The following is a 27021-nucleotide window of genomic DNA, read 5'->3' as shown; positions in this document are numbered from 1 at the left end:
AATTGGGAATGAGAATGCCTCAATTGGGTAAATAAGATCTATCTGAAAAAACAGAATTTAGGCTTAGGAAAATTAGTCTTGTAGAAATAAAAACTTTTGAGATTTAATGATCCCTGCAATATGTACTCCAACGTATTCTTGTTTTCAGCTTTCATTCTTATATACTTCGGACTTCTCAGGAAGACAGCAGTCACAGGAACACCATGGAAAAACTCAAATAATGAGGAAAGCAAGAAATAAATAAGAACAAATAAATACCTATAGAAGTATCCATTATGTGTGCCTGTGTGTTTACCTCTTCCCCAGCTACCACCCTTATTGCCAAATAGAAATTTTGGAGGTTTTTATAATCAACACTCTGCTCATGGTTTCAAAAATATTTTCTTAATAATTCAATGATTTTCAGATACATTTTCTCAGCTGCATCAAGGCCCCAGATGAAATCAAGATGCCCCCATGCAGGAAAATGCTCATGGTAAATGAGATTAGTGATCCGAGGAAGAAGCTTTGCTGTGTCTGTTGGGTCTGCAAACGTGTCCTGTCCACCACTCCAAACAGCAGTTGGCACCTTTATCTCCTCTATCTTGTACTCAGGAGGAGCAGTCTGTAAGAGAGGGAGGAGACCTGAGTGAGTGCTGGGTATCAAAGTTGTGTTTAGAGAAAGGTTTCTGTGCAAGCACCTCGCTTTGTCTTTTGCCTCTGCAGTAAAACCATAAGGATGAAGGTCACTCTCTTACTGTTCATTGCCCTAACCCCATTCCCTGTCTATGGAATGACCCATCCTATTCCTGTTCTTCCTATAAAGCATGGCTAAGGGTTGTCCTGCAGTTTGGTCCTGCTCGTGCTCTTCAGAGTGTGGGCATGGAGAGAACAGTGGCAGTATTCAACAGTCAAGGACTCTGGAGATTTTTCCTCTGTATATTCAGGGTGAGGTGATCTATAAGTTTTTTGGGGTGCACAGAGTGCAACTTTTGCTTTTAGTTTTCATGCTTGGAACTGAACTGGAAAGGAAATAATTTGGTTGTTTATGATTTTCCCTGAGAAAATTTCTGAGTGTGTGAGATAGAAGTGACTGATTGTAGCTCTGGAACCTTTCTGTTTGCGAAAATCAGCATTTTAGTACAGCACAGAGCACTGCAAGTCAAATGTGCTGGTTAAAAGTGAAATGGTTGCCAGTCCACTGGAGAGGTCACTGTGAGATCTGATTCCTCTCTTAAATGAAAGACAAGCTTTGAGAATTTTAGAGCAAGTGAAGAGCTCTGTACTCACCCAGTCCTAGGACTTGAGTGTTGTTCTTATTAATTTTTGAAATGACGTTGAGCACATCCCAGCATCAGTAGGGGAGACAAAATGAACTTCTGTTAATTGTCTGTAAAGGTCTATCTCTGCCTTGTTTGTGAATAGACTTTTACACTTGTGTGTGATTCAGCTGAGACCACTCTCCCCCTTGCTAATACTCACAGGTGCTAAAATTTGAGTTTTTCTATCACTAGTTTTACCAAAACTCAAGGGTAAGTTCTGAGAGGGTCCATTTTGTCTTACCTGGTTGTATTTCTTCATGTTTTCCTTAGAACCATAGTCATAAGCTTGAAACCGGTCTGTATGTGCTAGCTGTTAAAAGGACAGGCAAAATAAAGGGTATGAGAGATGAAGGAGTAGAGTGCAGGAGGCATATTCCTGCCTGAGAGTTAATTCAAGGCTCAGGTAGTGGACTGTGTTATTCCCACACCTTTCTCTGGTTGCAGGCTTCCAAGGTGCTGAGGATAGATCATAGGATAAGTGGCTTCCTTGCTTTCTCTCTTGCTAACTTTCTGTCCAGGTCCTTATCTTCCACCCTCAGTATGTTTTGTTACTTAAAATTTTGTTTTACTACTTTAACTAAAGTGGGAATTGCTGTTTGTCATACAGAATTGGGTCCAGCTGTCACATGGAAACAGAACCTGAATGTCTATAATGTGTCAGGGCTATTACAGGTCTTTGTAATATGCCTTGCAGGACTGGTGAGTGAATACTTGGAGTTATTTGTTTGTTTTGGTAATTTAATTTTTTGCACAAACATGACAAGCAATTTCACTTGTGAGTGTTCTGTAATAAAGGGTGAGAGAAACCCAGTTAGAAAAACTTTGCTTTAAAGGATTTAAGTAGCTGGGTATATGCTAAAAATCTGCCTGATGCATTGTCTTTGCTGTTCTATCTTCCTGTATCTGTGTTTGCTTTGCATCCACTTGATTTCATTAGAGGCTGGCAAAATAAACCATAGAGTCACTAGCTGCTCATGGTTTGTGTCCATTTCCTGGCTAGCTGTATCCTGTGGGACTGACTGTTGGGAATCTTTGTCTTCAGGAGCACATCTGTACCCCAGACCATATTAAACGTGCAGGTGCTCATGGCGGGAGGTGAGAAGGTATGATGGTCAGTTTCCCAAATCCAGAGCCTCTGGATTTCCCTGTAGGCTGTCAGTTGCATAAAAAGCAGTAGTAGGAGATAGTTTACATGTCAGTTTACAGTTGTACCTGTCGCCAATGAAAAATGTTGTGTGCCGATGTCCCAGCTGGGGAATGTCCTACATACATATCTACTCGACTCTGGAGAGAAAGCAGACATTTTATAAAGACAGAGACCCAGTGCTGTGACAGAATAAAACTGTGAAGAAAGTGAGTTTGTATTAAAGAAGTCAGCTTACAAAGCATTTTTCATAGTTCTGTTAGGGAGATGTCCCAATTCCATCTCCCTGGATTCTTCTTCAGCTGTGCTATCTTGCTCTGAGGACCATGTTAGTGACTTAAGCAAGGCAGGAAATAGCCTTCATGGTTTAGCTCTGCAGTTCAAAAGCTGCAATTGATTTTGCATTGAGCCATTCAGTCTAACTGCTTTCCCATATGTGCTTTTAAAAAGGATTATAGATGAAAAAAACGGGCCCAGTTGTTACAGACACTGCAATAATAAACATTATACAGGCCAGCTTCTGCATACTTTGGCCACTGTAAAGGGGATTGGCACCACAGCATCCATATATTGGCAAGCACAGGGAAAACTCTGCTGTCTCTCCTGTCCCCTCTGACTGATGCACAAGTGTTTGTGAATCCCACTGTAGGTGTGCTGCACTCCTCAGCACAGTGGAAGGACTTTCTGTAGCTCTGCTCCTTGTGGATGGAGCTGTTTGGCCCAGTTCTAAGGTCAACAAAGCCAGGAAAAGTCCCTTACAGTAGTTCTTTGGGACCAAGTTTTGGTGCAAATAGAAAATTGGGAAGAAGAAGAAGAGGTTTTTCTCCTGTCTTTTAGCTATTTCAGTGTTCAGAGGACCCCAGTGTCTATATGCTAAAGAAGAAAACTGCTAAATGTATTGGCAGGAAGTCTGACTCATCACTCTTTGTCTCTTTTTAAAGATCATCTGTGTGTGACAAAAAATCTGGTTGGCTTAGCCCCAAAGAGGATACATCCTGACACATGCAATATAGCTCCACTTTGAACTCAGCTCTTTCTCTCTGCCACTGGAATGTGCCCATCTGTTGGTCCCACCCATCACCAGCCCTATCCATGTTCCCACTGCTGACAGTCCTGGCATTCCCTCGGTCTGCTGAGAGCTCCATTGTGATCAATGTACATTCACATGCATGACAGTAACTAGACAAGGATACAGTGCACAAATGCAACTGCCAAAATCCCTCCAGTTTTGCTCCGAGTAGGTGTTCTTGCACATACTCACCGTGTTGATATTTTTTACACTGCCTCCAGCTATGTAACAGAGAACATGGGCACAAAACTTATCCAGGCTTGTGCAGAACTGTGTCACGGGTCCTTTCAGAAACTCAATCTGGTGGGCAGCTCCTTTGCAGCCAAATATTAACTGAGGGAAAGGAAAAGTGCAATGCCTTTTTTTCTTGTTACAGAAGAATTTTATGCAGAAAATTGTTGCTAATAATTGTTGCCTGGCCTTCATAACACAGTAATCAAAGAGTGCTGGAACAGCTTACCCTCACAGTACACCTTAAAACACCCTCTTCCCCATGGCACATCATTTATTTTTCCTCCTTCATATTACTATCAGCAATCCTCAAGCAAGCTGTCCTTCCATTTCTAGCGTGCTGACCCTAATGCCTACTCATTTTGCTAAGTCCTACAGATTGTCATGTCTGTCATTGCAGTTCTGGTTTAGCTTCTCCTGCATGAGGCCAGCAAAATTCTAGTTAAACAGAAGGAATCCTAAAACAGGACAGAGTTTCACAAGTCTCCTACTTCAGTGGGAGCTGCTGCTACAAGCTCTATATCCTAACTATTTTCACCACAGGGTTTGGGAACAGTTTTTTGAGAGCACTCAATTAATCCCCAGCTCAGTGTCAGCATTGTCACTTCTTTGGGAACACTCAGCCTCAGGCTGAGGGAACCCTGTGAAGATCAGTCAGGCACTGGACTCTTAGAAGGAAAAAGTGACATACCCTGAGCAGTGGTTCAGGAAGATTTGTTATCTTAATCAGAGGGCTTGTAGCATGTGGGCATGCAGTCACTGGGCCCAGAGCAAAGAACACTTTCACTCGTTTAGCCAGCTCGGGGTACATATAAAATGCTATGAAGCCTGCAAACACAGAAGAGACAGCCTGGGTTAGTGAAGGTATCCTCCACAGACAAACTAAATACATGAACAGCAGGTAGAAAACAAGGCATCATAGCATGTTTGCAGCCTGGTCTGTTGTGTTTGTGCTGCATGTTTTACTTAAGGAAAGTGTTGAACTGAAATCCTGAAACTAATTTTATTTGGGAGGCAAAGTTCATTTTAAGGTTTAAAACGTGTCTGGGCATTATCTTTATCAGAACCGTTTTTGTAGGGAACACGTCAGTGAGGTTTTGAAGATATCATAAATTCTAAAGTTAATGAAACTCTTACTAAAAAAGAGTTTTTCAAATTAGAGTCTCTAAAGATCTATGCATGTTTATGATTTCATGAAACTATAGAATAATTAACTGAATACTGGGAGCTTTGAGTATTTTCAACTGATTGCTTGCACCACAGTCAGATGAAGAAAGCCTAGATGCATGATTTGTTTTGCCATGGGGGTACTTAAATACTCTTATGAGAGGCAAAAAAAAGAAAAGGTCAGAATTTGTGATGATATATGATTTTTCTACACTTTCGTCTCTTTTTCTCTTGGTTGTTTACACTAATCACTGGCAGTGGCTTCTTTCTAATCAATGTCCATTCACGGATCTTACACATAAACCATAACCATCATAACTTTCAACTGATGCTAAAAGAAAATTTGCTGCATTTAGAGGCCATGAAATGAGTAATGACAAAGGCTGGATCCTTGAAAATAAACTATTAATGTTTCTACTTTCCTGATTTTTGTTCTCTGACACTGTGTTTTTAAACAGCAATGTGGCCAGTTATAGCCTCTCATTAGCTACAACTTAAATTGTAAGATTGAAACAAAGTCATGACTTAGTAATGTTAAGGTTATTTTTCCTTGCCTTCAAGTAATTTAATTTAAATAAATGTATTCATGTAAATTATGTATTATATGGGCTGTTTTATCTTTTCAGTTTTTCCATCCTGTTCACAAGAACAGGGTCCCCAGGGCAGGGGTCACAGCACCAATTCTGCCAGAGCTCAAGAAGTGTTTGAACAATGCTCTTAGGCACAAGATGAGAATGTTGGGGCTGGCCTGGGCAGGGCCAGGAGCTGGACTTCTTTGATCCTATGTCCCTTCCAGCTCAAGATATTCTATGATTCTAATTGTCTGCCTTAATACAAATCAACGTCATGTAAATTCCTGTTGCTGAGAAAATTACCCTATAGCAGGACAAGCAGTACCCAGTAAATGACTGTTATTATGTCTGTAATTATTTAAAAAGTTGAACTATCGCTGCATCTTCTATTAAGTTTATTTGCTTCTTAAGGGTAACCAAAGGTGATTTTAGAAAAGTTTTGCATATTTTCCAAATCTCAACACAGAAAAAGCTGTATGTTTATTCTAACTCTCTACAAACAAGAAAAATAATGGAATTAGTGGGGAGAGCCACCTACTGATCAAATAGGAACACAAATGGTTGTCAATAATTCTCCTGACATTACCTGAAGTTGACCCTTCAGAGTGACCAATATAGTAAACATCCTTCAGTCCAGTTTTATTCAGGATGAAGTTCAGCTCTGCTGGAATATCATATTTACCCATTTCATTGAAGCTGTGGGGAGAAACAGAAAAAGCTGGCAGACAATGTGACTGTCCCAGTGTGAGTACCTGACTGTCAGTTTTGTTCATGGCAGCGAGCAGGAGCCATTCAGGAGGAGGCTGCACAGTGTCTGCTCCCCTGCCTGAGCTGGGGAATGGGCAGAGGGTGCAGCTGTGCAGCCTGGCTGCCTGGTGCCCTGGGCTCTGTGCATCAGGTGCCACTTTCACCTGACAGCCACAGGCCCTGGGGGACTGAATTTAATCAGGGCTTTCACCTGCATGGGTTACAAAACACATTTCTTTCCGTCTTGGCTGAATTCAGCTGTGAGAGATCAGATTTCTAGACAAGACTGCTCAGCACGTTCCAGATGAGGTTCTTGTTCTTCCTTTTACAGTACAGTCTCCCTTTTCCTCAGCGTCCTGTTTCATTTCCCAGTCTGAAATCTCTTCCCCAGCCAATGTTCCCAACTCTGGGTAGTAGTGAGCATCCATCTTTGTCTGGTTCTTTACTCTCCTGGGTTGCTCTAGATCCTGATCTGATGCTGATTTAGGTACAGGCCATCAGGCTGAAGCTATCTAGTCCCCTGGGAGTTTCTATGTTGAGTCTTTGTCTCTCAACTGAGTACCTGAACTGCCAGAACTCCTTCTGGCAGGGCTTAAGGGTCTTGTGTTTTAGAGACCAGGTGTTCCCTCTGCTGTTTCCCAACCAGACATCATAGCCAGCATCTGCAAGCACGAAGCCCAGGCTGTTGCTGGGCAGGTTAGAAATCCAGTGAGTAGCATCTCCTAGAAAAGCATGTTGCAGGAACACTGCAGGCCTTTGCCCTGAAAAACATTAAAAAATACCTTTATTGGAACAGCAATTAATGTGTATTTAATATTGGAGCACAGAGTTCAGTTTGTGAGGTTTCTGTCTTCTAGAAGCTCCCAGGAGAACTATACATAGATATTGGTTTGAGAAACCTGAAGGATTTTTTCTATGCAAGCAGGAACCATTTAATGACATTTCATAACAATTTTATGACAGGTCTGGCAAATAATGAATTTACTGAGGATGCTTGTCCTACTTCCTCTTGCACTGGAAAGGCAGCTTACAGCCCCCATGCTGAAACCATCTACCCAAAGGTGGCAACTGCTCAAGGCACAACAGTGTATGGAAGAGGAAGAAAAATCAGTCCAAAGAAGGATTAATTAATCCAGGCAGCAGACAAAGAACTTAATGTTACAGCTTACTTCATAAGTTTTTTGACCCATCACACATAGCAAAAGCATATTGACAGTAGTTTTCTCTAATTACTATAAGCACAAGTACCTTTGGTTAAAACAGTGCTTGCTTATTTTGAATACAATACCTGCTTGTAAGCCTTAAAACACAATGCACAGAGCTCCATTATTAAGCTTAGAACTTCCTAATATCTCACTAGATAAACTTTTCTGCAGCTTAGGGAGTTATTCTAGACAAGTGTTAATACACAGATAATTGTTCTTTTTGTCCTTACTTTTCTATGTCTTACATAATTTTTCTGCTGACCTATCTCATGGCTACTGCCTAGCTCTAATCACAGTTCTGCAGTTTCTGATGCCTGCCTTTTGCAGCTTTCCCAAAACCCTCTGATTTTATGGATTCCCACAAGTAACCACTGAGCAGGGAGAGGCCCCTGATGTAACTTGGCTAGCTTTATTTTGAGAGTCAGGCTGGTCCAAATTATCTCCAAAGGAGATGCAGTTAGGGGAAGGCATCCAAATAAATTATTCTATAATACTAACAAGGACTAATAATCAAGGTAGCAGTACCCCGGGTACCTCAAATTCCAGCTAGAAATTTTTATTCAATTCAGAAAATGTGATGAAACAGATGAAATGCATTTGCTTTTCACTGACAACCTGGTTTCTTTCCTCCTTCCCTAAGAATATCTCTGTCCTTCAGAAGCCTGGGAATTATTCATATGCCTAACCTCAGAGGCTCTGTTGTCAAGCTACTATTTTATATGTGTATGATTTATGTTGTTAAGGCAAAACCTTCCCAAATCCTGTTTACCAGCCTACCTGCCAGACCATTTGAGGGAAAAAAACCTCCAACCCTTGGATGTAACAAAATTATTAGGGAAGAGTCTGAAATAAGGACAGAGACACTGAATGTGTGGACTTCAAATGGATTCAGGATTTGAGTCGCACTTCTGACTAGGTGCCCTTGTGGAGATGGAAAGGAATGGAACACGCCATTGCACATGGGGAAAGATGGGAATCGTTGTAAGAGTTGGCTCCTCTCAGACCTTACTTGTGTCCTGTAATTGTCACCTGTATTTCGGTCATTCCTCCCAGCAGGAATTCTGTAAACACCAAGAATGTATCCATCCTCTGTTGTAACTTCATATTCCTCGCTGGGGTATCCATGATACCTGATAATTTCACTCTGTGGAAAGCCAGAGGAGAGTTTGTTAATGTTCCAGTTGTCCTGTTCTAGAGCCCAACTAAGATGAGCAGTGCAGATGTGGGATGTGCTCTGATGGTAGTGCAAGGCCCCAGCCACAGAGACCACGGCTGAGAATAAACATTACAAATCTTGTAAAAAGATAAAGCAAAGTCTTCTTCAGGCCTGTTTAGATGTAGGTTATCTGGTATTTAGCCCCCTGTTGCAGCACAAAGCAGAAATGTGCTGAGCGACCAGCTCCCTTTTGAGAAGTAGTTTGTCATGTTATGCAAGGCTTATACAACTGTACCTTTCAACAGGTTAAATATGCAGCTGTATCTGTGTAAGACAAAGCCAATGCCTGTGGGGATGGTCCATAACAAATCCCTTTTTGGAAAAGTGTGGTTAGGCAAGTCATACAGGCAAGCAAACAAGGGTGGAGATCTTGTCAAAGGAGTTATGGGACCACCTACACCTAGTTTGGCATGCACTCTGAGGATACCTTTGGTGACTCAGGGCAAAGCATCTTTGATTAATTTGCATTGAGAGAATCTGAAGAAGCAGTTCAACCTCCCTTACCACTGTTCTGAGCAAACAGTTTGTCATGGAAGGGTAACACTTTGCTTCACTTGAGATTAGAAACCAGCCTTTGCCTTCACTGCAAAGGCATTTTTCTCTGTGGCAGCTCAGATTGTTTGGATAGGAAAATCAAGGTTTCTTCCAGGCTAGTGCTGGAAGGTTCCTTGTTGTCCTGCCAGGTTTGCATTCCTCCTGTTCTGCAGTAGCCTGAAATACCAACATGTGTTGAGAAAGCTGACTGCAAACAGGTATCATGAGCCATGACACAGCTCCACATTTATCATCTATCTGTTGGGCTTCGCCCTAAATGCAGGCAGCAAAGTGTGTTGTTCAGTTTAGCATGGACTGGAGCAGTAGTCAGTGCTCTGTCCACAGCCATGGCTGAGTCTGGCCACTGGGACCACAATTACATGTTGTGGATCTCCAGTGCCCCTCAGGAGGTTCTGGGGAGCTGCCCAGCCTTGGAAGCAAAGGCAGCAGCCAGCAGTCCCCACTGCAGTGCTGTGTGTCTGTCCTCATGCAGTGAGGCACATCTGTCCCTGGCACGTTCAGAGCCAGCCCTCACGGTGGGAGTGACCCTAAGGCAGTGGTTTTGGAAACAGCAGGCTGGGAAAACAGGAGATGCAAAAGGAGCTCTTCTTAGCTTTCCTGACAAGTAGTGTTAGTTATGCAACTGGAAAAGAAGCTTTAGAAAAGGAAAGAAGGTGACCCAACTTACAACATTCATGAAGCATTCTGGGTTGCGACTCTTCTTGCAGCGGCTTGTGTCAACACCTGCACTGGAGGCTGCTGTGAATCCTGCTGAGAATCCTGCTGAAAAGGCAATTCCCTGGGAGCAGAGCAGCACGAGGAGGCACCACATCTTGGGGCTGTGTGGAAGAGCACATGCAGGGGTGCTTGTGTTAGGAAGAGAGTGGTGTGGAACTCCACAGGAGGACCCAAGAGCAGAGTCTCCTGGAGGTTGCTGAGAACTGTTCCCCAGGGACTGCCTGAGTAACAACCTGTGTGGGGATGGGCTGTCTCAAACTCACCCTGTTTAACAGGTAAGATTGCAGAACAGGAGTGGGAAGCACCTGGGCATACCATGCAAGAGTATGCCTGAGCACTCTGCAGATTACAAGAGAACTGGGCTTGGCAGCCAGGGCCAGCTCTTGGCACGAGCCTAGCAGAAGCTTGACAAAGAAGCGTGATCACCTGAGATGACTGTCACCCAGCTTGCTCCCCTTTATCTGCTTCCACCCTTCTGCCAGCAGGAGGGGTGAAGGGAGAGGAAAGCACTGTTTGTTTCCAGTCTCCTCAGGAATGAGGTGAAAGAGATTCAGGATGGGCTCTCTTTAAGCTTGCCCTCTCTTCTTCTGGGACTGAATGCTATTCTGGTGTCTGTCAGTGGTGTGCTGGGGGGAGGGACCAGATAATGAGGCTCATGAAGGGGTCAGGAATAATTCAGTCACTCTGTGAAGAGATTTAATGGATGTTGGGCAACATGCTTGCATGTTCAGCGCCAGTTGCTGCTTTCCTCATAGGGTGATGTGACACAGAACATAATCAGCTCCTCTGAGAATATGGAGCAAACAAGGTGACCATGTGTGGGTCCCCAAAATCCCCATGAGTCAGTTCCTAGTCAGCCTTACCTTTTGGCCACCAGGCAAGCAGCTGTGAGGAGAGAGCAATAGATCCTGAGACTGCCTTTGTGCTACCAAAGGCATGTCTCCAATACCTCTTAGAAATGGTTGTCTATAGTGCAAATCTTGTATTGGTCATGGGGAAGTGAGACCTTGCCCTTTCCTGGGATGATAGATGGTTCCAGATTAGCATTTCTGAATAGAAATTGCAGAGTGCAGTCGATCTAGTACCAGTTTATGCCAACTCAATGTAAAATAGATATGCTGCCAGGTTTTAGTCTTTATTTTCTAGAATCCAGATCAATGAGTGCAGGAACACTGCTCTCTCTGAGCTTCCCAGACTTTTTTTCACAAAAAAGATTGGTCCGGGAAGCTCAGTACTGTGCTTACATATTCAGGAAAAGCCACATCATACATCATGCATCAGATTTATTTTATGTGTGAGGAGAGAATGGTGCCTCTGAAGAGAAGAGTAGTAGTAGAGTAGTAGTATAAAGACCTTAAAGATCAGGCAGTAGACCTGAATATTCAATAGTAGAATCCATGGGACTTAGTGCAGTGTAAGGCTTCAGCTCATTGCAGCACCTTGTAAGAATGCCTCACCAGGAGTGGCTGGGGACACCACTGCTCTTGCAGGCTGGGCTTCCTCAGAAGAAGAGGACAGGTTTCTATGACCATGGTGTGTTTGTGTTCACCATCCTGTCCATCCTTTAATGGACTTTTGATGCAATTGTTAAATATCTGCCAAGTCCAGCACTGAGACACAAGCCTGCAGCAGTTCCTGAGGACAGATTGTCAGGGAAGTACAGGGAACTCCAGAGGGTTCAGCCTTGCTGGGGAAAGGCAGGCAAAGGCAGCTGGTGTTATGCTCAGCAGCAGCCAGCCAGAGAGAGATTGTCAGCATTTCAGAGTCAATCTAACTTCACAGTAGCCATGGCATACATGGTTTGTGAGTGAATTTCATAGGAGACCTTCCTGTCTTAAAGTTTTTGTTAGGAAGTTAAGCAGGCTCAGGAGAAAAGTCTTTTGGGAACCAGGCATTAGACATAGAGAATGCAATTTTTAATGATGAACAGAGGTTCTCATGTAGCCACATGTTTCCTGAGTCTGCTTCTAGCATAAGACATCTGTTATGATGAGATATGCTGCTCTGTGAACTTTATTTGTACTCAGGAATGTTCAATATCAAGATCAAGAGAAAATAAGGAAGTATTCCCCATAAAGTAGTGGGGAAGAAGAACAGAATTTGTGGCATGAGAGATAAACAAGGAAAATATGTTTTGACTTTCAGTGATCTTCAATTTGGCCTTTAAATTTGACTGAACAAATTTAAAGAAGTCAAATTTCATGAGTCATCAAACAGTTGAAATGAGGTAGCTTTTTGGAAACACCCAGACCTTTAAATTTGGCATAAAAACACACTTCATTAAATTCCCTTTGTATATAAAATATTTCTTAATTTTTTGTCAAAACAGGAAGCCTCACAATTACATACTCATGTAGTGCAACACTCTGTTTTGCTTTCTGCTGTTTTACTCTGTTCTAGTGGGAGCAAAATATGCCTGCCTCTCCCTGCATTGGGAATGTCAATTTGACAAGAAAAAGTTCTGCTAATATCTCAGCTTGTTTTCACATCACTCAAAAATTTAATTGAGGCAATGCAAAGGCTTAATCATTCCTCTTGTTAAGGTAAACGTTCCCCAATGCACTCTGTGATCACCTGGCTTGGCTGGCATGGCTTATGGACTTCCAGGTATTCACCTTTTACTCAGATGCAGGGGGCCAAGTAAGCATCAACCTTGGCAGGCTACTGCCCTTAAACTCTAGGAATAAAGACAGGAGATGCAAACAGCTGTTTTCATCTAGTGAGATGAAGTCATAAGTAACTACTGAGCGTGGTAAACTGTCATAAAAGAATATGCTTAGGTGGAAAAAAGATCAGAGAGATAAATGCCCTTGAAAGTTCCTCTACATACTTTTAAGATTTAGTGAAGCTAAGTTGCAAGCCATTCTGAAATTTGTCCTTTTATCCTCATGCCTTAAGCAGTCTAAAATTTACTTCATAGAAGCTCCAAGGCATAGGCACACCAACCAGAAGAGCAACTGTGACTAAACATGCATGAGAATTTGCTACCTTACTCACTAATAAAACGTAAACCTGCATTATACAGAAGGAACAGGAGGTCCAGATTACACATTGCTGCAATACTTGCACATTCATACCCTTGTTCTCAGAGGGAAGAAAACAAGTAGGAAAAAATTAAATAGTTTCTCTTTTTTTCCTTTTTGTGCAGGTCAAATATTTTTTCTTCTAGTTTAAGCAGAGAAGCACTTCAGTGCTTCGCAGCAGACTTACAAATGAGAGGAAAAACTCTGCTTAGTTTAACAACCAACTGCACAAAAGCAAGGCAGCACATCTTCATGGAGACAGGAAACAGAAAGAGACCACGAGCATGTATGAACAAGTAACTTACCTCTGCTTGGACTGCCTGGCTTCTGCCTTCTGCCACGGTCACTGTTCTGTCTCCACCAGCAGACTGATTCACTGGCAGGAACCTGCGCCGATAAAAGGAAGTCCAAACAAAATGAGCTCTTCAGGGAAGCAGCTGTGAGTGTCATGAGCTGGCAGCAAGATTTGCAGAGCGTGTTTAAGTGCTGATTAGGCAGTATTTCAGAAGTGGGGTAATCTTTGTGATGAAAAAGATGATCTGGTTTAATTCACCACCCCAAAATGCACCATGGAGCAGGAGAGTGTAGAGACTACCTACAAATCAGTGGTTAGGATGTTTAGCTGGGACCTGGGTGTTGCAGTTCACTGGGGCTGTGGCAGACCTTGATCTGCACTGTTGCCCAACTGAGGGGCTGCTTCAAATGTAATCTTTTAAGATGAAAAGGAGGAAGTGTTCAGCTTTTCTCAACATAGTGTCTCAAGAACACCGTCTCTGCCATTGCTTTTCATTGGTTTATGTTAACTTTAACATTGCAGACTGACCTAAATCTGTTTTCCAGTGAGCAGTGCAACTAATGAAGCCCACCTTATTCTGCATTAATTACACTCCAGTGCCAAAGAGGCTTGAGCACATGTAACCTTTTTCCCAGTGAGGGAACAAACAAGGGTTCTTGTTTATCCCAAGCCATTTTCATCACCTCTGAAAACATAGTATCAGGAGATCTTTGCTTAACGGCTCAATTAGCTGCAGCCAGCCTGAGGGCTCAGTCCTCACTGAGATTGGCTGATGACCATGGACAGAAGGACTTGTTCCAAGGACTTGTTCCGTGTCCTTGGGCAGCTGGGCTGTGAACTAAGTACATCCTCCTAGATGAGGATTAACCTGTTCAGCCAATTAACTCACAAGTGTCTTCAGGAGAACTTGAGTTTCATCGTGGACTGATGAGCATTTAGAAAAGCACCAGATAAGTGGAATGTGTTCTTGGGAACACCATTGCATAGTGTGATGCCTTCATGTACTGGGGGGAAGGAAATGAGTAAAACAACAGGATGCCAGTGCAGTAACAGCTCTGTTTTACATACAAAGTAAAGAACATTGTTTGGGATAGTGGGAAAGGTAGTTTGATAATTTCTCAGTGAAAAGCACTATAACTTGACTTCTCTGATGTCTGTAAGTGACAATAACTATCATCAAACCATAAACTGATCACTCAGAAGGACTTCTGCAACATGATGTCTCATCCCTTCTTGTGTCCCAGGGTGGGATCAACAGTCCCCATGATGTGTCCAATGCTGTTTGCTCAGCCTGCCTTTCCTGATTTTCCAGAAAATTCCTCTATGGTGTCCCAGGTATCAAGATAGCCATACAATTGCAAATTCCTTTCTAGGGGACTTTATGGAATGCTCTGTCACTCTCAGGTATGATGCTGTCGCGTTTAGCAAGGAAAGGATTGAAAACTTATAAAGCAGGTCTCATGTCCTCATACATTTTCCCTACAAGCAGTGAGTTAGTTGAAAGATTGACTCTCTGAAGGGCATTTGTCTCCAGGAATTTGAATCTGATGGAAGGAATGTCCTTTTCTGGACGGGCACTGTTTTGTTTGGATCAAGCTCTGGTTACATTTGTGAAACAGAAGGAAACAGGAGAGCCTTCAGCAGTGGGCTCAGGAGATGAAAAAGGCCTGTTGTTTCTCTTGGAAGGGAAAGGTGCAGAAGTGGTAACAGCCATGGCTAATTTGTTTGGCCAATGAACCATTACTCAGAGTGAGACATTGGTCCTTTGGCCCGACAGTGTCACCAGCGAACTGTCCCAGTGCAACAGCTGCACTGTGCTGGCTAGGATCCCTGCCCTGGCCCACATTAACATGTCATTGAAAAGGAGAATGAGGGTGTCAGGCTGAAAGGAAACCCCTAAATGCACCGTGCTCCCTTCCACAGTGCAGCTAATGGAACTTTGCTTTGGGGGAATGGTGACCTATAATGCTGTAACCTAATAACCACAGAGGTTACCCTCCAAGTGAGTGGTTTTGTGCAGTAACTACCTATTTGAAACAAAATTGGGAGAGTCATAATTACCTCAGGAAATTAATAGGATGAATAATTCTTTAGCACTGCCTTGAAAGGAGCTCTTTCCAGTAGTGGTCAAAGTGCTCTAAATTTACATGGGATGAAGATAAAGAATTCCTTCTAACAATGTTCAGGTACTTCTCATTTTAGTGTCTAAACTCCAAAGAGGCTGCTCAGAGCCTTGACAAAGGTTAGATCATGTCAGCACTGTGATAGCCAGTAGCTCACATGTGAGACAGCAGTATGTGTGAGGTTTCTGCTGGTGTAACTTGAAAATAAATGGTCCCATGGAAGTGTTGCCATTGCCAAAATGATTAAGATTGAATCAGCAAGGATTTCTCTTTTCCAGGGTGGGTCTTGAAGCCAAGTTTCCCAGCTTCCAGGTGCATGCTTGAACCATGGTACTGACTACTGTTTTCTGTTTGTCTATCTTGTGTCCCTTGCTCTTCCTCATGAAACAGGGAGCATTCCTGTTTCAAACAAAGACAAACCATCTTCTTTTCAGGAGTGAGGTGATTTTTTTTTTTTATCAACTCACTTTTTTGTTTAATAATAAAATTATACAATATCACTGTTAGAATAAGATTTTGATTACACTATGCCTTTAAACAACGGCCAGCCCAATAAACTGAGCAATAATCTGAAGAATGGAAAACATCTAGAAATCACAGAATGTATCCAGAGAAAGGAAGTGCTTTCATCACTGTTACAATCTAGAGAAGAGACTAGGCTGGAAGCAAACCCTGTCTTCTGTTATTATAGTTATTGCAGAATTGAAGATGTATCAATTGAAAAATATTACAGATCCACAAGGTTGAAAGAAAACATGAAATTAAGTGCACTATCAGGATGCAAAAGGCATTGGAGTGACATGCAGTGTGCAGGAGGAACCCTTTCCCTGACTCCAGATGCAACAGAAGAGGATTTCTGTACCTAGTGAATCTAAGTGCTGTTGAACAACTCAGGTAAGGCTCCTGGCTGTGGGTTAAGGATACTTCTGCATCAGGTCAATAATTTCATTGTACACATGTAAAGGTGCATCCAGTCCCCAGATGAAATCCAGGTGTGCCCATTCAGGAATCTTCTTGTGATAGCTAAGCTTCTTGATTTTGGACAGTAAAATGGCTGCATCCTTGGGATCTGCCAGCAGGTCTCGTCCCCCAGTCCATACCGCAGTTGGTACAGTCATCTCTTCTATGTTGTAGAGAGGAGGAATAGTCTGGAAAACAGCACAGGAATGAGTGTTTAGGAGACCACAGCAACTTTAAACATTCAACTGGGGTTTTTGTCTGTCACTGCTCAAAGTAGAGGTGTCTAAATCAAAGAGGAAGGAAGTTCCCTTGTTTGCCTTTTCTATCTGTGCTCACAGGGATTACTCAACTGATTGCACAGCCAAAAGTAAAACACCTCCTGAGCTGACAAGGAGTTATTGTTGGGTCTTTGCCTTCTCAAGTGGGAATCTTAGGGCAGGAATCTGAAACTAGACAGAGATGTCAGGATGCCTCTGGATAAACCCCCATCATGGTCCTTTTGAAGTACTGCTCAGTCCCAGGAGACAGGGGCTACAGAGAAAACACAATATGTGACCAGGATGAAAAGGATCATAGAATGGCTTCTGTAGGAGGAGAGGGAAAGCAGCTTAGGACTCCTGTGTTTGGAAAAGAGACGCCAGAGTAAGGGCAGGAGACAGGTTTATACAACCACAAACAGTATGAAGAAAGAGCACTGTAAATAATTATCCCAAACACAAAACCTAGAAGGCATCCCGTGACTTTCCAGGAGCAAGCAAATTCAAAGCAAACCAAAGGAAGCTGTGTTTCATGCAATTCATCATTAAAACATGTAACTTGTGATGACAGGCTGCTGTGGAGACCTACAGGCTAGGAGGGTCAAGGATGGGATTAGATTGTTGAATGGAAAAGGTGCTCCTCAGGGTCTGCTTGAGGACAAAGTCCTTTTGTCTCTGGCTGCCAGAATCTAGGGGTGCTTGTTAGTTTTCCAGTTTTCCTATTCCTATTGTTGTCATCTGTTTCAGTTACACTAGTAGGCAAGATGTTTTTGTTATTTTCTGTGTACTCTTCATTTTCAAAATTATTTTCTATTTTTTCTGCCCTTACTTCCTCTTATTTGTATTGATCATTTAATTGGAAAGTTTTTCTCTTCCTCTCTCTCTCTTTCTTTTAAAATGTTTTAAATGTATTATTGCCACTAGTGCTTGCATGCTTTCTCTGTTGACTTCCAACTGTAAAGCAATAATATTTTCTGAAAATGTGTCTCCTACCACGTTCTTGCTCTCTTCCTGTGTGTTTCTGTGCTGTCCAAGGTTGCTTCACCAGGACATACCTGTTGGTATTTTTCCATGTTCTTCTTTGAACTGCCCCAGTCATAAGCTTGGAACTTCCCTGAGCGGGCCTCCTAAGAGGATGAACAAGAGAAGGGTAGTTATCATCATTTGAGAAGTCTGTGTGTTCTTTCCCTGACTTCAATCTAAAGCCCCAACAGAAGTTCTTCCAAGGGCGATGAAAGAGCCAATAGTAAATTAATTAGAAGTGTCAAAAAGTGAAGAGTCAGATGTTTTTGTCATAATGAAAGAAATTCACATCTTCTGCCGACAGACCCAAGGATGTCCTCACAGGCAATTTGTTCAAGTTTGTAAAACTGCTGTTAACAGCTGCTGTCAGCAAGTTGATCTCAGTGCTACTGCTTTGTCCTATTCTTACAGTCATGTTGGCAACACTCAGCTCTGTGAGTGGCTCCATCTTATGTTTTCTCTTCCCACTCTATTTTGAATACAGAAATTACTATTTTTAGTTCTTCCCCTTCTTGGCTTTACCTACAGCATGGGTTGCTCCTACTCTGAGAGACATCTTCACCAGAATCTTAGTATTGAAATTCTGTTAGCCCTTTGGTTGTAATAACAGTAAGGACTACAAAGACTTGGGAGTATTACTTCGCATGTTTATGCTTGTATTCTGTGGTTAGATGCTGAATTACATCAATTTGCAGAAATCCTCTCACTCTGCTTTTGTAACCCTTTTTCTTTACAGAAGAAGGTCTAGGTCATGGTTACAAAAGCAATTTATTCAAACCTACTATCTAATGCAATCTCACATCTAAAAGTATAATTTTATTTTGAGTAAGTGCTTGTGCAGATGCCACTCAGACATATCCGTGTGTTTGCTTTGCTGAAAAGGGCACAAGCACTCCTGCAAATTCCATGTGCTCACAGCTGCTTCCAGTGCTGCCCCAGAGCCCGTGGTGCTGCCAGCAAACCTTGGATGCTCAGGGTGTGAGCCCAAAGACAGAAAGGCAGCTCCCATCAGCACTGCTGCTGAGGAGGTACTATGGCAGTACCTTGTAGGCAAGGGATATAAACAGTCTACTAAATAAAGTATTTATTATTTATGGTTCTACTGCTGTCCAGACACTGACAGCCTTGAAAGCAAGAGAAGAAACTACAAGGTTTTAATAGTAAAATGTGGCAATTTATGTGGCAGCCTAAATTCTGCTCATTTGTTGACACACTACATTGGAAACATGACTAATTTAAGGTAAATTCCCTAAAAACTGTGGACATCATTCATAAAAGGTACCAGATACACAATAAGAAGAGTGATGTGTACACCTGCACACACAGCTTCCAGCCTACATATTTTCACTCAAATGCAGCACTTCATTGTTGGCTTCAAATGTACCTGTATCACACAGGGCATTTCTATCCTGCTGGCAAAAGAAGAAGCAATGAAAAATAGTGTTCTGAACTGAGTTTTCAGCTGCAATTCACAAGTTGCATGTGTTTCCAGGAAGTTGGCAATGGCTTCACAGCTGATTATCTCTTACCTCGCTACTCAGCTCAAGGTGAGCTGAGGTATGATATCTTATAAAGATAAGATATGATATCATATATTTTATCTTTCAGGATATTTTATCTTTCAGGGGATTGCTCATACCCAACTCCAGTGGACTGTGTTCATACCTGACTCCAGTGGATTATGTTCTGCACAGAAGTTCCAGCAGTGGTTTGGGCAATATACACGTTGATTCGGTTCTGAAAAAGAATATTCAGTGAGCATTCTCTTCCCTTCTATGCAGATGTACATCAAAAGATGCATACTGCTGCAGCAGTGTCATGTGTCAATTAAACAACAGAAATTGGAGTGGCATGATTGGAGACTCCCTCAGATTTACTCCAGATGGGGTAGTATGTCAGATTAGGAGTAGCATGGAAAGAGCAATCCCTTACCAGAGCATTTTTGAGGATGACTAAGAATCTAAAAGAATCTACAGGTGAGAAGGAATTATTAAAAAGCCTACATTTTAGATCCCAATCTGTATGGTTTCTTCAGAATTCTGAGAGGATCACTGTTCGACAGAACAGCAAAGGAAAATGCAATTTCCTGATGGATGCACAAATATTTGAAATAAAACACACCCTAGTACTGCAGGGGTTTCTTAGCAAGCTGCTGTGGGACCCTTCCTCCGTGAACACTTTCTGAGGCATTTTTTTGAAAAATGCTGGAGCAAAATATTGACTCCCAGGTGATCTGACCTATAGCTGAACATAGCATGAGGTGCCCAGGTACATCCTAATACTCTCCTACCCTGATGGCCCACGGCTTGGAGAACGAGGACAAGGAGGAATATGTGTGTTCCTTTTTGTGTCGCAAAGTGAAAACATGAAGCAGGTAGACTTTTCATTTCTTCTTTTTCAGTGTGCCAGCATGTGAAATATCTCTGATGAGAGCAGTAGCCACAGGATGGACCAGGATATGGTGCCCTGGGTGAGGTCTGTCAGGAGGCAGACTGCAGAATTCTGGGGGGCTCTGAGCAGCTGCCAACTGCAGAACTGGTGCCAAATGCTCTTCTGAGGGCAGTGGTTCCCTGCTAGAGAAGGGCAATCAGCAGATACTGCTGTCCAGTAGTGGGGACTGTTCCCTGCAATGTGATACTAACAGAAATTCAGGATTCACACTACTATACATACCACATCAATGTTTTTCAGGTTACAGCCACCCAGATTGAAGAAGACACTTCTACAAAGCCTGGCAAAAGCTTGGTAGCTGCAGACAGGGGCTATTATCTTTGTTAGACACTCAGTCTGGGGAAGGAATTCTCTGTTGCCCAGCATACCCTGTGAAATACAAAGGAAACAACAATTTAGGAATGTGCACACTTCTCCATCAATTTCAGTGGTTCTTACTCGCCTTTTCTCCACTTCTCAGATGATGTTCCCACAAACAAGTGAGAAATTACTTGGTTTTCCATTGCATCAGCCTGCTTGGACATTACTCAATCTGGGTTACATCACTTTTAATGAAGAGATATGTTAAATTAACACCAATTCATAGTTTAAGCTTTTATATCAGTGGCTTTGCCTGGAGGAATCTTGGAAACCTTTGAGGATCTGCATCTTTGTACCTCTCTGGGTGACCTGTCCCTGTGCTGCCTTGGACTGAAAGCTTTTCTTATTGCCCTGTCTGAACTCTCACCACAAGGTAAACCTGCCCACATGCAAACGAGTCGACTTCACAAAGCCCCACACTTTCTATTTATCCATTTTAAGAGCTCAACAAACCAGTATATGGTTAAACAGTGGAAGCCAAGACATCACACACCCTGAGCATTTTCTCAGGAAGGTAGAGGAGTTTTGTTGCTGGGCCTTTAGCGTACTTAATAGCAGTGACAGGTGCCAATGCAAAGAAGAGTTTGATTTTTTGAGCCAGCTCTGGCATTGTTGAAAATGCAATGAAAGCTGTAAAAAAAAAAAAAAAGAGAGAAGTTAACCCTCCATATTTTTACAATATGTTTTCAGTATTAATATATATTCTGCACTTTCAATTTATAAGTAACCTTGCTAGTTGTTCAGAGACTATGGTCCAAACTAGATTTGTATGAAGTCTCTCCTTTCCATAAGCTACCAGCTTGTAGAAGTTTCCCCCTATTCAGAGAAATTTCTTTCTATATTTTTCAGCTTTCTTCCAGACTTGATTAAAAATAGATGTACATTTGTGATGTACATTTGTGTATTTCTTATACTATTGGGAGGAAAAGTAATTTTTCTTCTGGTCGATCCAATTTTGTATTTTCTTTTTCATGCCTACATCTGGTCCAAACTGGCCAACTTCTCTTTCTGTACTCTCATCTTCCTGTTTTGTTTATTTTGGTGAACTGACCAGCTGCTGTTGGGCACACCCTTGCATCTTGGATAGAAACAATTTGCACGGCCCACGCACAACATTTTCCAGATTAATTCTTAGTTGACAGATTTCCAGCAGCAGTGCATTTGATTCATTATGCTTCATTATCTTTATAATACATTTTAAACACCTACATGTTGAAAATTGCTTATACTAACACCGTATTTCCCAACTAGAAAGAGTTAATGAAAACTTCAAATACATTCAGTAACTCAATATCTTAAATCACATTTTACTCCTGTTTTCTGGAAGAATTCCTCTCTTGTATGTGACTTACCAATGGTAGTACCTTGAGAATAGCCAATATAGTACAACTTTTCCTGTCCCGTTTTCTCCAAAATGAAATTTATTGCTGCTGGAAGATCAAACTTTGCCATCTCATCAAAACTGCAGGCAGGAGATTTAAAGAGAAGCATGCATAAATTAAAATCCAGACATTAAATTGAATTCACATTTTTATGAATAGCTTGTCAGCAAAGAAACAGTCTGACTGATTTAGTGAATAATTCAATTGCTCCAAGTTCTTTGTTTTTCTGGCACTGGATATGGAAGATTCTACTCAAGATTTTTGGGGTGTTGTATTACACAGACTAGTGTTTCTAAGTAGCTGCTAAAACTGGCTCCAGGGCTGAGGAAGGATTGGAGATGGCCTGGGCAGGTTCTTCTGAGTCATCCTGCTGCTGTGCCTCTAGTTTGAAGAACCTGATCAAGCAGTAATTAAAGTTGTGTCCATTACTATTACAGTTCACATGCTTTCATAGGGGCACCTCAGCAAAAGCAAATGTAAACAGTGCTTATTAAAAAGTAGCATATGTAAATCCCTGATTTAGCCTTCTGAAATAAATATGTAAGGATGGGCTGTGGATATCCCTTCAGTGGTTCTGTCTACCTGAAAGCCCAGAATTCATCTTGATCAATGGAATACTTCTCATGTTTTCTTGACCAGCGATTCCCTCTGCTATTTCCCATCCAAACATCAAATCCAGCATCAGCTAGCAGGAAGCCCAAGCTGTTGTTGGGCAAGTTTGTGACCCAGTTACGAGCATCTCCCAATAGCCCATGCTGGAGAAACACAACAGGCCTTGAAGCTGAAAAATAAAGCAAACCCAAAACAGTTTATAATTGTTTTTATCTTTTCATTTCCTTCTTTTTCAGAGACATTATTGTCTCATATTCAATACCGGATTTTTTCCTGAATCAACAAATCATAAGAACAAAACCCCTGTTTCTGTAAGAGAAAACTTCTAAGCTTCTGAAAGAATTCATGGAAAGATCTGCCTGACAGCACAGCAAACTAACTTGGCACCCTCTGGTCACTGTTTGTACAGTCAGACACATCAGCTTGAGATTCTCAACACTGATAGGGAGATGAAGGTGTGGCATTGTTTTCAGAGATTTCCTTTACCCAAAATATGAATCAAACACTGATACTAACCAGGTGTAAGCAAAAGCAAAGCAAAATGAGAAGCTGGAAAAAGCTTTTGCAAAACAGGTTGATTAGGCAACCTTTATCCTATTTTAATTTTTTTTTTTTAAGTTTTACTCATCAACTCTTCCTATTAAGCATATGCTTAAAACTATGGTGGATTTTTATTATAAACAGGTTCTTGAGATTAATTCTATTGATCTTACTGGTTGTTCAGAGCAGCCAGAACTCTTTGTTAAAATTTCACTCATGTATACAAGCTTTGGTGGATGTTTTAAAAATATGAGTTGTCTCTTTTGAGAATATGCCTTATCTAGACTGGTGTTGTGTCATATCAAATAACTGTACCTGGGCTTCCTTGATTCTGAGTACCATAAGGGATTCTGTTAATGGTAATGGTATAACCATCTTCTGTCACCACTTCATACTCCTCACTGGGGTACCCTTTGTAAGTAATGAGCTCGTTCTAGGAGAGAAGGTACAAATGCATTTGTTTGCACAAGTCCATTTCATATATTTTAAGACAGCCACAATAAAGTAATGTTAGAAAGGAGGTACAGCTGGGGATTTAACCTACATACATTAAGCATCTGAATGTGTGTAACCCTAAAGCAACAACAAATTTCCTTTTTTGTTTATGTTATGTCTAGGGCTTTACTACCTGGTTAAAATATGTCATATAAAACCTGTATTACACTCCTCCGTACAATCATCACAAGCCCTTACATTCTGGGGATATAAGTATCCCTATAAGCTCAGAGCAGGACTTTATGAGCTGAGATGAGGTGTGTGGCTGAGTCGAGGAGCTGTGTGGGTGCAATGCTTCTGATTTTGACACAGCCTGGGAACAGCTTATTTAAACTACCTTCAGAGGAATCCAGACAGCTTCACAACTGTGGTTTGCTGAACAGCATAGATGCAGTGAGCACTGCTGAAAAGCTCACTACATTATGGAGAAAAAAAAAAGATCAGGCATTTGCCCAGTTTCAAGGAAAACCAGCACAGCCCATCTTAAGCTCTGAAGTAAATATTACTTCTGACCTGTAACGTTCCATCTGTTTTGTTACAAAAGACTATTAGCTTTTATAACTTGTGCTCAGAGAATTACTCAATGTGTTTTGCCATGCAGGACAGAACCTCCAAGATTTTGACAAACAATGAAAGATGTACACAAGCTTTCTTGGCAAGAGGTGTTTTTCTGAAAAGCTGGCCATTTCTGGTGTCTGCTGGTCCCCACTAGTTGTTTACAGACTTCATTGCTGATGAAATTCTGACATTCCAGATAGTCATTCTTTCAGATAGGCATGCAGTGCCAGCAATAACAAGCTGGTAACTGATATTTAAAAGGAAAACAGCTCTGGAGATTTACTATTTGCTTTGATTTCTACCAGAGAGAACATGGGCTGTTACACATGCAGGCAGAAGAGAATAGAAGAAAAAGCAGTAGTACATACACTGACTAGAGAGGATAGGTTAAATAAAGGCAGCTTATCTACCCTGTTATTTCTAACACTTAGAAACCCCTCTGCTGTTAGTCATGCATACCATCCATCCTCAGGTCACTCCATTAACTAACTTACAATACTCATAAAGGCTTCAGGTTCCACAACTCTCTTCATTCTTCTCAGTTCTTCTGAATAAGCAACTCCCTGAAACAAATATGTCACAGCAACAAACAGCCATATCTTCTCACTGCAAAATCCAATAGATCAATCTGTCAGAAGTCCTCCTCCGCACTTGCAATCCAGACAGGTTCTGTATTTTTCTCATGTCTAATAATGAATGGAACCAGTCTGGTCCTCCCTACTTGTTAATTAAATGGAACAAAGCTGACTTCAAACACCTGTCTGAGGGCGTTGGGCAGCAACCTGAACTGTCTGCTAAGGTTTGGGCGAGGATGCTGCTCTTGATCAAGGCAAAAGTATCAATGAATCCAAGAAAAGGAGCAAAGCTTCTGGAGAAATGAACTTCACTCATTTGTCTGAGAAGTAGGTCACTTGCATTCCCATACCATGCGTTTGAACTGTAGGTGAATTTGGAAACATTTCTGGTTACCTCTGCGAAACAGAGTTATTGGGTAACTTGTAAGTAAATCAGTCATTGTCACAGTGAAGATTTCAAAGTGGAGATAACCAAGTTGTTGGATAGTTAGTGGAAAAATTAAAAACAATTGCAAATAAAAAAATTAAATATTTATCATTTAATTAAAAACTTAGGAACCTAAATAAATCAGTTCTTTATATTTGCAAAATTCATACAAATCTGCTTAATGACAAAATTTGTCCACTCCATAGGATGAGGATGGATAAAGGAAAAGGACACTTTGCTAAATGTAATGCTAGGTAGAGACTGAGTGCAGGGACCAGGATCCAGTTTTGTTCAGCAAAAAAGGAACAAAAACCCCTGGGAGGTAGCTGTCCTGCTAAGAGGCACACATAGAGCACTCTCTGTGAAGACCTACATGCTCTTGGCTCAAAAAAAAATGCAGTGTTTGTATTAGCATCTTCTCTACACTGTATAACCCCCCAGAGGAAACACCTAAACTTCTGCAGTCCCAGTGATAGATCTTTCAGTCAGACTGATTCAGCCAAAATCTATTGCATTTATTGTTTTCCTATTCAAGAAGACTTTTAAACTATTTTCCCCCCAAATGATATGAATAGCATGTTATTTTCTTCTCACAGAACAACAATTTACACATTAACTTCCTAGCACTGCACTCTGGTACAATCTGTGTGTTGAAAATGCATAGCTCCTTTTGTAGAAAAGGGACATTTAGAGACCTTTGTTTTACTGAGCTAGCACCCTTTCTTTTGGTTTAAACTCACCACTTTCTGATTCTCTCACTTGCCATCATCCCACACCTCTTCAGCTACCCCAGAGTTACTAAATTCAGGCTAGGTGAGCCAGGCCTGAATCTCTTTAGTTACAAGGAATCTTGTGAGAAAATGCCATACTTTCACCTACCTACAAGCAAAACAACACACAAAATACATTTGTTCCCAAATACTAAAGCAACTCCTCAAGCTCAGGTTTCATACCATCTTTTGCAGCTCCCATGAAGCTTCACCAGTTTTGGATCACAAATAAATCAAAGCATTACTGACCTTGTGCCCAAAGTCATGTGTTTGGCTGAGCAGCTGCGGCTGCAGAAGAATGAAAACTCAATTCCTGCCTGTTTGGAAGTGGTGCTGGCAGTGAAAGGATGGTCATGCACTGTTTTTCCCCCAATCATGCAGCAACTTGACAATAAGCCTCTGTTTCTTTCCCACTATTCACTCCTTCTACTATCGCTTCAGCTTTTCCCTGATGCAGAATCAGAGAGGGGTGACTCCTTTTATTCTCAAACCTCATGCTTTTCAGCTCCTTAGGCACCACAGCTGTAACAAGGCTCTTCTACTATCACAGATTGCTGGATTTTTAAGGAGAATACCAGCCTCTGTAGAGTGGCAGACCAGGATCAGGAATTTTGAAAACAAATATATTCATAGATATACCTTATCATACCTAATGAAATTGTCAATAGACTTGTACCGATTTTCTCTTTTACTAACAACCTACCAATTCCAGCTTCTCATGTTGTCTGGAAAGGAAGGAAGGAACTCTGATACCTCTACACATGTTACTGCACATATTTTTCTTTTATTTTTTAATGCTTTGGCTGCTGCTCCACAATTCTACATTGCTGCTGGAGTGGTTTCAAGAGACTTTCCTCCATTTATATTTCACTTCTTAAATGGGCATAGAATTGAATGGATATTCCCTAAATGAATAGTTATGAAACGAGAAGGCTTTTCTGTAATCTGTATGTACTCATAAATCGTTGCCAAGATGGGCACACTTGTGTCAGTGGTCTCAAGCACACTCTGAGTGGGCCAGGATTGTTCAGCAGTGGAAATTAGGCAGGCCTGAATGGAGAGTCCAGACAGGTCCTTTTTAAGGCATTCAGGACAGTGACCTTTTTAAGTCTCCTCTTTTTGTGGAGGACAAGCCCTGTGCAGCTGTGTTCCACCATGAGTGGTGACCTCCCTACAGCAATACAAGCTTTGCAGAAGTATGAGTGAGAATATTTTTATTTTCCACTTGTGTACCGTGGTATAAAGC

General features: G+C 41.6%; 2 protein-coding genes across 2 annotated transcripts; both read right to left on the bottom strand.

The window, feature by feature from the left end:
• Positions 1-6: 6 nt before the first annotated feature.
• On the bottom strand, positions 7-16285 carry LOC102073916 (lysosomal acid lipase/cholesteryl ester hydrolase). Its single transcript, XM_005481247.3, has 11 exons — positions 16228-16285; positions 13253-13334; positions 9875-10025; positions 8466-8580; positions 6794-6992; positions 6071-6180; positions 4437-4573; positions 3707-3847; positions 2514-2585; positions 1543-1611; positions 7-604 (listed from the first exon to the last, which is right to left on the bottom strand). Exons 3-11 carry the CDS (start codon positions 10016-10018, stop codon positions 371-373), a joined length of 1221 nt encoding a protein of 406 aa, XP_005481304.2. The 5' UTR covers positions 10019-10025; positions 13253-13334; positions 16228-16285; the 3' UTR covers positions 7-370.
• Positions 15870-26205, bottom strand: LOC102074091 (lipase member M). Its single transcript, XM_005481248.3, has 10 exons — positions 26025-26205; positions 24498-24609; positions 23266-23383; positions 22381-22579; positions 21769-21878; positions 20910-21046; positions 20279-20425; positions 19271-19342; positions 17638-17709; positions 15870-16513 (listed from the first exon to the last, which is right to left on the bottom strand). The coding sequence occupies exons 1-10, from the start codon at positions 26150-26152 to the stop codon at positions 16280-16282; spliced, it is 1329 nt and encodes a 442-aa protein (XP_005481305.2). The 5' UTR covers positions 26153-26205; the 3' UTR covers positions 15870-16279.
• Between the last annotated feature and the right edge of the window lie 816 nt (positions 26206-27021).

The sequence above is a fragment of the Zonotrichia albicollis genome, chromosome 7 (assembly GCF_047830755.1).
Source record: "Zonotrichia albicollis isolate bZonAlb1 chromosome 7, bZonAlb1.hap1, whole genome shotgun sequence".
Taxonomy (NCBI): domain Eukaryota; kingdom Metazoa; phylum Chordata; class Aves; order Passeriformes; family Passerellidae; genus Zonotrichia; species Zonotrichia albicollis.
This window is presented reverse-complemented; position numbering and strand designations above follow the sequence as displayed.

Coding starts and splice junctions, on each gene's coding strand:
- LOC102073916 (XM_005481247.3), bottom strand. CDS start 10,018: ATGTGGTGCCTCCTCGTGCTGCTCTGCTCCCAGGGAATTGCCTTTTCA. Junction 6,993..8,465: donor GAGGAATGACCGAAATACAG/GTGACAATTACA, acceptor AATGTTTTTCAG/GGCAAAGGCCTGCAGTGTTC. Junction 605..1,542: donor ACATGAAGAAATACAACCAG/GTAAGACAAAAT, acceptor CCTCTCTTACAG/ACTGCTCCTCCTGAGTACAA.
- LOC102074091 (XM_005481248.3), bottom strand. CDS start 26,152: ATGATTGGGGGAAAAACAGTGCATGACCATCCTTTCACTGCCAGCACC. Junction 24,610..26,024: donor CACATGACTTTGGGCACAAG/GTCAGTAATGCT, acceptor TGGATTTTGCAG/TGAGAAGATATGGCTGTTTG. Junction 20,426..20,909: donor TTCCTGAGAAAATGCTCAGG/GTGTGTGATGTC, acceptor TGTATTTCACAG/GGTATGCTGGGCAACAGAGA.